Source organism: Dermochelys coriacea, chromosome 11, assembly GCF_009764565.3.
Source record: "Dermochelys coriacea isolate rDerCor1 chromosome 11, rDerCor1.pri.v4, whole genome shotgun sequence".
Classification (NCBI taxonomy): domain Eukaryota; kingdom Metazoa; phylum Chordata; order Testudines; family Dermochelyidae; genus Dermochelys; species Dermochelys coriacea.
The window spans coordinates 48,376,422-48,388,806 of record NC_050078.2 but is presented as its reverse complement, the minus strand read 5'-3'; the positions used below and the strand labels follow the sequence as shown (position 1 = coordinate 48,388,806).

Genomic DNA, 12,385 nt, shown 5'->3' with positions numbered 1-12,385 from the left:
AGGGAGAAGGGAGTTAACTTAAGTGCTAATGTGGACACAAGAACAAATGACCATTAACAAGTTTATGCTTGAAATAAGACAAAGGTCTCTAAACATCAGAGGAGTGAAATTCTGGAACAGCATTCTAAGCAGAAGGGGGGGGGGGCAGAAAACCTAACTGGCTTCAAGACTGAGTGTGATAAATTTATGGAGGGGATGGTGTGATGACTGCCTACAATGGCACGTGGCCCATCTGTGATTGCTAGTACAAATGTCCCCAATGGCTGGAGAGGGGACACTAGATGGGGAGGGCTTTGGGAAGGGTGCCACTCCAAAACCCCACTCATTTATTTAAAAAGTTCACCCGCCCCGTTTTTTATTATTTGATCAGATGTGTAGTTTGTGATATGCAAACTTAAGTTGTGCAAGGGCTACATAATGCCTAAAATATTTAATCATTATTCAATCTTTTTTGCATTATGATTGGCGAGGGAAAGTCCACCACTTCCCACCAATCCAGGGCCAATGAGCAGGGATGCTGTGTACTTTTCTAGTATATTATGTTGCAGCCTATGAGCTGTAACAGCAGCCAAAACCTGTCTGTGTCAGTTGCATGGGATGTGTGGGGACTATTGCAAAAGTATGGATCCTATGGCAAGGCCTCATTGTGGGCCCAGGACAGAGGCCAATCTTGTGACACATTTATGGTGTGCAAGCATCACTGTACAGTACCTCCATTAATGTTCCCTTTCCCAAGTAGCCCTATAATAGGGCTTAAGTGGTCCATATGGCCTTGTGCTGGCCTTCCACAGTGTGTGTGAATTTTACCCCATTAAAATATTCATTAGAAGCAGCAGCAAATGTGTCACTGTCAGCAAAAAACAAAAGAGAATTGTATTCTCTTCAATCAGTTTGCCTTATTTAATATATTTACCTCCACCCTCAGCACAGAAAGTGATCAGCCAGCCAACACCAGAGGCAAATGAAGCTTGAATAGCATTAACAAAATTTCCTATTAAAAAAAAAAAGCACAAAATCCATATCAATTTCTGTTTGATGTTTTGTTTTAAATATGAAAAATTATTGTATGTAAACTATGAAACTAGCATGCTTATTAGCACAACTACAATTAAACAATTTTTTAATTTCAAGTATTGTGTGTGTGCACATGCACAAATTTCAACCTTGAGTAAGAAATACTGGGTACACACACTCAATTAAATGTATATATAATCCTGGCAACCCCTCCTTATCTTAAAAAAACAAAATAAAAATCAATAGCCCAAACAAATTACATTACCTGCCCATAACTCTGTCACTGTGCTTGTGACATACTGCATGGCAAAACTCATTAAACTTTCCTTTGATCTGTCTCCATAATATTTCACTGGATTCTACCCCCAAAAAAATAAAAAAATAACAAAAAAAGTGTTAATGCAAAATTTAACTTGTAGAAATCATTACACAGTAATTGATGATTGAAATTATTATTTACAGTGCAGATGGACCTTAACCAAAATCCTAGATCCATATGCTTTCACCCTCCATCCCAAACTTTGGAGTTCAACCTTAAATTTGAATTTTGTGACTCAGGCCCTTGTCTAGTTTATATATGGCTTCCATTTAGTCCAGCAATACCAGGATTATAAGGCCTCAGAAATATCAGTTCCCATAGTCATGTCTATTTGTTTAAAAGAAGTGAGTATTGTGTCAGTCTTCTGTAATATACATCTCCTCTACTTTAACCTCCTCAAAAGTTTACACATTCGCTCCACTGTAGCATTATATGCTGAATGCTCAATAACCAGACTAAGTATCATGCAGTACAGCACATTGCTACAGTGGAAGAAATTTTGTAAAAATAATATGCAGGTGTCTTTAAAAGGAATACTCTCAAAGTTCCTTAAGCTTGAAGCAGAGTATTGCATATATTTAAATATTATCCCACATTGTTGGAAACTTCAATACAGAACTGTGATAGAGGCAGTGTGGCTCAGTGAATAGGGCACTGCTCTGGGTGTTCAAAGCCTTGTATTCAATTCCCAGATCTATCACTTACTCATTGTATAGCCTTGAACAAATCATTTAACCTCAGTGTCTCAATTTCCCCAAAATGGAAGAAGTGATACTTACTCTCTATTGCAAAATGATCTGAAGAGAACTGTTTGAGAGGTATTTATTTGTTTCCTCACTTAGTTGTAATATAACATGATCAAAAGTGAAATTGGCTAGTGTAACTGGGCTGTTCATGGTGAATGAAAATCCAAATTCTTTTTATAAAAAGAATAAATTAGACTATTAAGAAAAATTCTTTACCAGTATAGCATCAATGATCAAATGTATTTTAGTTTAGTATTCTTCCTTAGAATTCTTTAACTTTATTTGAATTATTTTTATATAAAAATATAAACACATAACAAAACACAAATACATGCACAAAATAGAAAGAGCATATAAACATCCATTATTTATAAAACCTGGAAAAAAAAAACAAAGAAGAGTTTAATTACTCACCATTCCAGTTTTGAAAACATAGAGACTTGGATAACTATTAATTCCTTTGATCCGACAAAGCATTCTGTTATCACCACAATTTACAGCTCCAATGCGCATTAGTCCATCCATTTCTTTAGCAAATTCTCTCCACTAAAAAGGAAGGGGGGAAAAAAGAAAACTTGGGATATTTTCCTTTGAAAACAATTTTCAAAATTCTTCTGCCGTTGGCTTCTTGAATCAATGCTGTTTTAGGCTTTGGCTTCAACATTAAAATCAAACTTGACAAAGTTTTACTCAAAATAAAAAAAGCGTCTACTTGAAATACATTTTCAGAATTAAGATGCTGACTGTAAATACATACTGTAGGTGCTAAATCATGGCAGTGTGAACATCGAGGGGAATAGAAATTTATGAACCAGAGTTCTCCAGAGTTAACAGCAGCATCTGGTTAACAAGACAAGACAAAAATATACTTAAGTTAAGAATTGATAAAAGCTTCCTTTTAAATTTTGCATCTACAAATAGTGTGAGTGTGTGAGAGAGAATAAATACACACCCATTTTAAGACCTGAGTTCAAGTGTTTAGAATTCCCTGATGCAGTGGATATCAGTAATACCTAGTATAGTGTAATGACTGCAACTCCATTTACACTCTCACTGGCATATGCAGGACACATGAAAGGCATAACTGAAGTAAAACCACCTGCTTAACTATGAAATTTTGTTTACGTATAATTGAGCTAGTAAACACACTATAGTAATTTAAACCCACTAACAAATTAAACATATACTTTAAATATCAGAAGGATTATAGAAAGTTAGTTACATTAACAAAATACAAACACTACCTCTACTCATCAGATACATATTATCTCCTGCCAATCACTTGCACACTTGCCATGTGGTAAGTAATGATCAAACCTGAACCGAATGAAAAATTCTACTTCAAATAAGAGAGGTTTATTTTTACATCTGAAAACGCAATTTAAATTGCAGGCTGTAATTAATTTAATGTGCTTTGGTTAGGGGCCAACTACCTAATGACTAGTCTCAAAGGGGAGCACAGAATCACAGAAGCGTAGGACTGGAAGGGACCTTGAGTCATCTTGTCCAGCCCCAAGGCAGGACTATGTAATAACTAGACCATTCCTGATGGGTGTTTGTCTAACCTGTTCTTAAAAATTGCCAATGACGGAGCTTCCACAACCTCCCTAGGCAATTTGTTCCAGTGCTTAACCACCCTGACAATTAAGAAGCTTTTCCTAATGTCCAACCTAAAACTCCCTTTCTTCAATTTAAGACCATTGCTTCTTGTCCTGTCCTCAGAAGTTAATGAGAACAATTTACTTCCCTCCTCCTTGTAACAACCTTTTATGTACTTGAAAACTGTTATGTCTCCTCTCAGTCTTTTCTTCTCCAGACTAAATAAACCCAATTTTTTTTCAATCTTCCTTCATAGGTCATGTTTTCTAGACCTTTAATAATCTTTGTTGTTCATCTCTGGTCTCTCCAATTTGTCCACAACTTCCTGAAATGTGGCACCTGGAACTGGACACAATACTCCAGCTGAGGCCTTATCAGCATGGACTAGAGGGGAAGAATTACTTCTCGTATCTTGCTTACAACGCACCCCCTAATGTATCCCAGAATGATGTTTGCTTTTTTTTGCAACAGTGTTACACTGACTCATATTTAGCTTGCAATCCACTATAACCCCCAGATCCCTTTCCGCAGTACTCCTTCCTAAGCAGTCATTTCCCATTTTGTACGTGTGCAATTGATTGTTCCTTCCTAATTGGAGTACTTTACATTTGTCCTTATTGAATTTCATCACCTATACTTCAGACCATTTCTACAGTTTGTCTAGATCATTTTGAATTTTAATTCTATCCTCCAAAGCACTTGCAACCCTTCCCAGCTTGGTATGGTCTGCAGACTTTATAAGTGTACTCTCTATGCCATTATCTAAATCACTGATGAAGATATTGAATAGAACAGTACCCAGGACTGATCCCTGCGGGACCCCAATATGCCCTTCCAGTTTGACTGTGAAACACTGAAAACTACTCTCTGGGAAGCTTTTTCAACCAGTTATGTACCTACGTTATAGTAGCTCCATATAAGCTGTATTTCCCTAGTTTGTTTAAGAGGAGGTTATGCCAGACAGTATCAAAAGCCTTACAAAGTCAAGATATACCACATCTACTACTTCCCCTATCCACAAGGCTTGTTACCTGTCAAAGCATGTATGTATATTAGAATACTCATTACTAAAGGGGTACCATTGACTTCAAATAATGTGGCTCAGAGTCCAATTTTAGCGGGGTTTTTCAGTCATGTTTTCCTATTTTAAAAATCTCTCTGCTGTTGCTGTGTGAAACACCTAAACGAACAGGGGAAATTGACTACAGTCCTGTTTCTGCAGGTGGCCAATATCTCATGTGGAACTTTTTTGTCTTTGTGAGGCTCTATGTGGGTATAATGGTGTACCTCAGTGGTTCAGCTTGCAGGCTCAAAGCCTAGCTGACTATATAAGGAAAACGATATATACAATGCTGTCAAACATATACAAGTGGAAAAACAATGACTTTTCCCCAACATTCTATATTAGTTATGTTTATCTTTAGGTGTTACTTCTAACAAGAGAAGAGAAAAAGACTGCCATAGAAGTGAAATTAAGTTGGCTATATCCTTTTAATTTTTTTAAATAGAACTTTGTTTAAATTCATATATCCAGAATTTTAAAATGGAAGCTGTGATACATAGAAAATTATATTGCTTTGTTATAAAATAAATGTGTCATTAGATTATCATTAACCAAAGGTTAATTCACCACCCATCACAGAAGAGGGTGCAGGTCCTGGGCTGTTTTCCCAGTGACTGTGAATGGGGAACACCTGATGGGAGGGTTGGCTCCTGTCTTCACCTGGTGGACATCCAGGCTAGTGAGCCCAGGCCTGTTGGAGAACAGCTGCCAGTATGAATGCAGCACCTCTCTGATCTCTGCCTGCTGGGCAGGGGTTAGCTGGTCTGAGAGGGGAATTGATTCCGGCGAGGGGTCAGCCCCAACCTCAAGGTGCAAAAGGTCCTCAGAAGAGCAGAAACACAGTGGTTCAATGACATGGGGAAGAGGCAATAAGGTGGTGGCAAAACAGGCGCACAAGAAGGCTCTCAGTACTGTTTCTGCAAAGGCAGTCATAGCAGGGATTTGGGGGATTGGCTGGGTTCTGAACTATTGGTAACTGCATGAATCTAGTGATCACAAACACCTGAGTATGAGGTGTACAAGGGTGATGGCTGCTGCTGTGAAAGTGAATGCTGAGGGGGCACAGGGCTGTCCTGTATCTTGGTTGGAGGATGGATTTAATTCCCCTTTAATTTAAGCAATTAATCCTTGTATAGTTCTAGTACTAATTCATACATTTTTGGCATATATGCGTGTTTCATCCTAGACATAAGTTCTACTATATCTATTACACATTTGTTTAAACAAAGAGTAGCAGCAGTATACTAAATGCACATTTAAGGAATCTGAGCCAAAGTGTATCTAAGAAAAACAAGCTGTCCTCCTTCAGGTATCTGTATAAAAAGTCACTATCACATCCTGGCTCTAATTCATTTGTGTTTTGTCTTTTCTATTTCGTCTGGGAATTATTGTTTGTGCTATAAGATGTCAGTATGTTTGACTGAAAACTGCTGTCTTACTATAATGCTGAAGTATATAAAAAAAGACAGTTAAGATTTACTAATTTCTAGAAACTAATAGTAGAACACTGTCAATTGTCTGTGAGTACAGCATCTTATTTTGAAAACACAACTGTCTGTAAACACTAACAATAAATAAATAAATAAATAAACTAACAATAAATATGAGAGGGGAAAAACAAAAGCCCCCACCCACATCATTGATCAGTATGAGCTGTTTCCTGGTGTCTGGATTAAGACTTTTTATTTTTTTACATCAGGGAGCTAAGACTTAAGAATGTCAGAATAGGAATCCTGTCAAATGGTATCTTCAAACAAGCAGAACTGCAGGTAAGTAGAACTGACTGAACTGCTAGTTTTGGAAATAAGCTGCCTCTTGGGAGATGTGTGCTCAAGACACAATCCCAAAGAGTGAGAATTCTGCAGGATAATAAATCCAGAGAAAGAAAATTACAAGGTAAATAATTTTCCCTTCAGATATTACACACTTTCTTTCAAATTCAATCTAAAAAGCTGACTGGCATTGATCTGCATAGCATTTGTTAATTGACCCATGATGCTCAAAAACATTTTTCTCTTTGGATATAATATGCACCTTTTTTTTCTGGTGGTATTCTGAAAATTTATAATCTATGTATACCATGAAAAAATTCAGTCTGAAAATAATATTTACACAATGCTAAAATATTAGAGAACACGTATGACTTGACGAACATACCAAATTCTCCTCTATCCAGCGTTATGATTTCAGGATCATCATCATAAATACCTAGTAAGAAAAAAATACAAAGTCAGCAACTATTTTTCTTTTGCAATCTTTACATAAAAGAATCCAGAAATACTCCTATGCTTTTTGCACAAAATGAAATTTGTAGAAAACAAATGATGGTGCATATTAGCAAGGTGAAAGATTTTACCATGTGATATGTAATTCAGTGGTACATATAAGATTAATTTGGTCTCAGTTCAATTCCCAGGAGATAAATGTCCACATCACAATAGCCACCATCACAGCTGGGAATCTTTTGGCATCCTCGGCAGACAAACCAGTCATTGAGTAGGCATAGGAGACTGACCTGGCTGTTCACACAAAGATGTAGTACGTCTTTGTCACAGATGAGACGCAATACTGAGTGCCTGATGAGGGTTTGAGAGGCTGCATGATTCAGTTGATAGAGCACAGCACTGAGACTTTTGAAACCTAAGTTCTAGTCCCAGGTCTGTCACTGGCCTGCTGTTTTGACTTTTGTCACTTTCCCTCTTGGTACCCCAAACCTCTCTAACCTTTTGTCTGTCTTATCTATTTAGATTGTCAGCTCTTTGGGGCAGGAATTGTCTCGGCATGGTTTGTACAGTGCCTAACACAAAAGTCCCAAATGTCAGTTAAGGCCTCTAGGTACTGCTATAATACAAATAAGATAGAACTTCAGTATCCTCCAGAGTTATCAAGCCATCACCATACAGAAGCAATAAATTCACAATAAAATAAAAATCCAGAAGAAAAAATAAACTAAGCATAACTGTACATATACTTAAAATGAATGTTCGATAAAAGTTAAAAATCTGACATTTTAAATCTGCACTTCCTGACAAAAGTGGTTGACTCGAACACGTGAAATTTTTAAATTATTGTAACCTCTAAAGAAAATTGAAATTACTCTCAATTTCATGTAATGTGCATGTCTCTGGTTTATTTAATTTAGGTGTACACAAACATTAAGTTGGGGGGGGGGGGTTTGTTTCATAAAATGTTCCCTTTGTACTCTGAGTTTTTTCAGGGTTAGACTGCTTCAGCAAAATACAAGCATAGGAATTCTCTCCTTCGCTTGTGATGTTTTTATCCAATTCACCAAAATAGGGGCTCACTTCAGCTTCCATGTTTATGGCATGGTGGAAATCATCATTGCAGTCTCTCAGTTGTCTATTTTCCAAGTTACCTACCTGTGTCACATTAGCTCTGAAAAGACATCCTGGCTATCTAATTGCCAGCAAATATCTGGACAATTTTTGTTTGAAAAACTGATTTCAAAATCATATTTGGCATAACCCTATTGCTCCAGTGTGTATGCTTACTTCCTAGTATAGTTACATTGATCTCCAATAAGACTCCATGGGAATTAACTGTTTTGCAGGATTGGGCTCTTTATGTATAAAGTGTAAGTAAGGGAGAATACTTGTTATGGGTTTCCAGTATAAAAAAAAATCTGAAGGAATTAAAAAGAAACCCTCCCCTTGTATTAAGAAGTTAATATGACACAATATTAGTATTTGATTGCAAATGAACAAAGATCACTTATCACATATAATACACACATATATACGCACACTATAACTGAACAGTAAAAAAGCAAATAGTGTAATGAGTGGATTTAATACCAAGCTGACTGTACTATTACTGCTGTTTGGTGGATTATTTTAACAAGATACCTTAAGGCTAACATAGACAGTAGGGAGAAAGGAGGAAAAAAAGACAGCTGTGGAGGCTAGAAAGAAGAAGAGAGGGTCTAAGAGGAAAGTATGTACATAGAGTTGGCATAGCCAAAAATTTTGCATTTACTCGGGATTGTAAGATAAGCAAACTACAAACACACATCTTACCAAAATCATAGCGATAAAAGTTCCAGCTCTCGTATCGACCTCCTTGTTGGTGATCTTCAAGACCTTTCTCTCCATATTTATCATACTTCTTCCGTAGCTCGTCATCTTTTAATACTTCATATGCTCTATTTATTTTCAAGAAGTTTTCATGAGCATCTGGATCATTCTATCAAAGGAAAACCACAATTACTAAATATTTGTCCAATGTATAATTACAAATATTAAATGAACTTTCAGCAATACATCTGTTTCAATGTCTCCATAACTATGAATGTTGTAAATTGTTTCTCAATGGAAATTGCCATCAGATGGAAGCCTCTAAGCAAGACAACCAGTATTGATAATAAGGTAGAGTAGCACAGAGAGTTCAACTCGCATTTGAAGATGATCTAACAGTAATATTGAAAGCCTCTGCTTTTCTTATCACTCAAATGTGAGTTGAATTCTACACCAGACTGTCAAGATAGCAAGTTTTTTGTTTGTTTTTTATTCTGTTTATTTTATACTTTAATGTATTTGTGATTTATTTCTTTAAAATTAGATGTAGTGATTGCAATATGTTATTACAGTGCAATTTTCCCTTAAGAAAACACCTACATGCCCTCTGAGGATCTACCATTTTCCTAAAAAAAATAAAACTTGGGCATGCGCTGGCCTTTGGCTCTACTTTATTTGCATCTGTCTGGTGGCACAAAACAACTGCAGCTAGGAACTCCTGTGACACAGAAGCAATATCTGCCTCCCATCCCCACTCAGGTGTAGGGGAAGTGATGGAAACAAGGTGGGCAGCCAGGGGTAGAGATGGAATATAACAGGGGTGACTAACCTGTAGCTTCAGAGCCACATGCAGCTCTTCAGAGGCTAATATATAGCTCCTTGTATAGGCACCTACTCCGGGGCTGGAGCTACAGACGCCAACTTTCCAATTTGCCAGGGGGTGCTCGCTGCTCAACCTCTGGCTCTGCCACAGGCCCTGCCCCTACCTCACCTCTTCCCACCCCCTCCCCTGAACCTGCAGTGCCCTCGCTCCTCCCCCTTCCCCCAGAGCCTCCTGCATGCCATGGAACAGCTGATCAGGAGGTGCAGGGAGGGAGGGGGAGGCACTGATCGGTGGGACTGCTGGTGGGCGGGAAGCACTGGGAGTGGTGTGGGGAGAGGATGGGGGAATGCTGATGTATTACTGTGGCTCTTTGGCAATGCACATTGGTAAATTCTGGCTTCTTCTCAGGCTCAGGTTGGCCACCCCTGGAATATAATGTTCTCCAGTGGTCCTTGGCTAGAGACTAGCAATCCTTTAGGGACAGACCAAATGCTGTAGCTGGTACAATTCAGAACAATCCTTAGGCTTCCTTTAATTACATCAAGGACCATTTTGGCTTCTAGTCTGCTCCAGAATCAGGGGAGTGGAAAGGTGGCTTACACTTACCTTTATATCCCTTCTCTTGGTCCTGTGCTGACTGAGAGCTCTAGCTCACCAGTATTATATTAACTCTCTCACCTTTCCCATTATTACTTAAAAACTTGCCTTAAATTACTATATTAATATACAGCAATACTAAAAAATAAGTTATAAAGAGACCATTTCCTGCCTGATGCACCTGCACAGCTGCTATTAACATTATAGGGCGTTACATGCATGAATTGATAGTGTCATCTAAGAGTCTACACAAAATATATGTTTAATTCTGCAGAAGGTAGTCTGTTGAGAAATCTCTTACATAGTAGTAATTCCATATTTTATGGAAATTATAGATACCACTTTGTAATCTTAATACTTTTGAAAGTATAAGTAGAGAGTCCAGTTAAAACCTATAAAGTAGCAGAGAGAGCATTTCAGACACTGTTAATAAGCTATTCTATTTCAAGTGATGTATCAGTTATCGCTGAAATGCTCTTTGAGATAGCAAGAAACAACCACATATAGTAGGTTACAGCTGATCCGTTTTTATCTTTATTGTGGGAGGAAAGGCAGAGTAAAATTAAGTCTTCCTAATTAGAGGCTATATACTATAACATATTCCTCAACACTTAATCCATGTTCAGTCACTCCTCTCTTCCCCATTGAAATGATAGTATATAGTCAAATACATATTTGCTTCCTGGACCCATGTCATAAATGTTTGGTGAAAGTCCTTCTCCTTGATGTCAAGTTCAACAGTATAGCATCAACTTTGGCATTTTAGGCCCCACTCCTGCAGCTTGCTCATACAGGCAGATTACTGTGCCCACATGGACCCTCATTGACATCATTGGGGCTCTCTGAGGGTGCAGGGCTCCACATATATGGAACAAGTAGCAAGATCAAGGCCTTTGTATGTCCTACTCCAAGACTGTCTAATTATTCCAGTAAGTCTTGAGTATTGTATAGGAGAATACAAATAAAAAATGTTTCCTTACGGGGTCTCTCCATTTCCCCTTCTCATCCACAGGCCATCCCAGAATTTTTGCTTTCCCCTACTCAGTTTCCAAACAGGACTGACGTGACATGGCCCAGCAATATTTATTACACAGATGCAACTTTATAGTAAGAACAATAAGTAACAGCTAAAACTGACAGACGCAGTGTAATTCTAAATAAGAGAAAGCACTGGAGAAAATTTATAAACTATCACGCCTTTTGGCTTCAATGGCTCAGTATGACTTCAGTTCAACTTTGCCATAATTTACTAACATATCCACTTTTATTTTTGCTTTTCTTTGGAGCACAGTCAGCTAGTCTAAACTAAGTATTATGTTATTGCATCACTTCAAAAATCTAAGACACAAAGATGTAAAGTTTCAAATTTGTTAAAAAGCAAATAAAAGTCCATTTTAAAGTTAGTTAACACTGGACGAATTAGCTCAAACAGTGCTAACTTTATCACAGGTTTCAGAGTAGCAGCCGTGTTAGTCTGTATTCGCAAAAAGAAAAGGAGTACTTGTGGCACCTTAGAGACTAACAAATTTATTAGAGCATAAGCTTTCGTGAGCTACAGCTCACTTCATCGGATGCATCTGGTGGAAAAAAAACCAAATTGCATTTTCCACCAAATGCATCCGATGAAGTGAGCTATAGCTCATGAAAGCTTATGCTCTAATAAATTTGTTAGTAACTTTGACAGGAACTTAAAGATTTTACTTACCTGATTTTTATCAGGATGTAACTTTAATGCCAGTTTTTTGAAAGCCTGTCTTATTTCTCTATTACTTGCTTCTTTGGATATTCCAAGTAAACTGTAATAGTCCTGATCAGTGCAAACAAGAGCTATCAGACATGTTAAAACTAAAAATAATAACAAAGTTCTTTTCAAATCTCTAATGCCGTCTCCTTTGAATAATAAGAACTCCATTATGAAGCTTTTAAAAAAGTTATACAAGTTACAATTCAGACAGACTTCAAAGAGTGTATCCAATAAGTTCCAAGATGTTCAAAAGCTATAGATGTTTAATTTAAGGAGTTTTCTTTAAGATTTTGGTTGTCATAATCCCCAGTCACATGATAATTGTCTTGCAAAAGTTACAACCTGTAAGGGGGGGGGGGAGAGAAAGCCATTTAGTAAAGGTTTCACTATATTATATTTATAAGTTATTAAGAAACATTAACAGCTTTAGCAGAATGCACCCTAAC

General features: G+C 37.4%; 1 protein-coding gene across 4 annotated transcripts in view; it reads right to left on the bottom strand.

The window, feature by feature from the left end:
- DNAJC10 (DnaJ heat shock protein family (Hsp40) member C10) overlaps window positions 1-12,385 on the bottom strand; it is a 35,921-nt gene that overhangs the window by 22,545 nt on the left and 991 nt on the right. For all 4 annotated transcript variants that reach the window (XM_038422229.2, XM_043505444.1, XM_038422230.2 and 1 more), the window contains exons 2-8: window positions 11,901-12,281; window positions 8,779-8,944; window positions 6,899-6,949; window positions 2,837-2,919; window positions 2,494-2,625; window positions 1,280-1,373; window positions 914-991 (exon numbers count right to left, since the gene is read on the bottom strand). In XM_038422229.2, coding sequence (XP_038278157.1) covers window positions 914-991; window positions 1,280-1,373; window positions 2,494-2,625; window positions 2,837-2,919; window positions 6,899-6,949; window positions 8,779-8,944; window positions 11,901-12,107 — 811 coding nt within the window. In that variant the 5' untranslated portion in view covers window positions 12,108-12,281. The remainder of the gene's footprint in view (window positions 1-913; window positions 992-1,279; window positions 1,374-2,493; window positions 2,626-2,836; window positions 2,920-6,898; window positions 6,950-8,778; window positions 8,945-11,900; window positions 12,282-12,385) is intronic.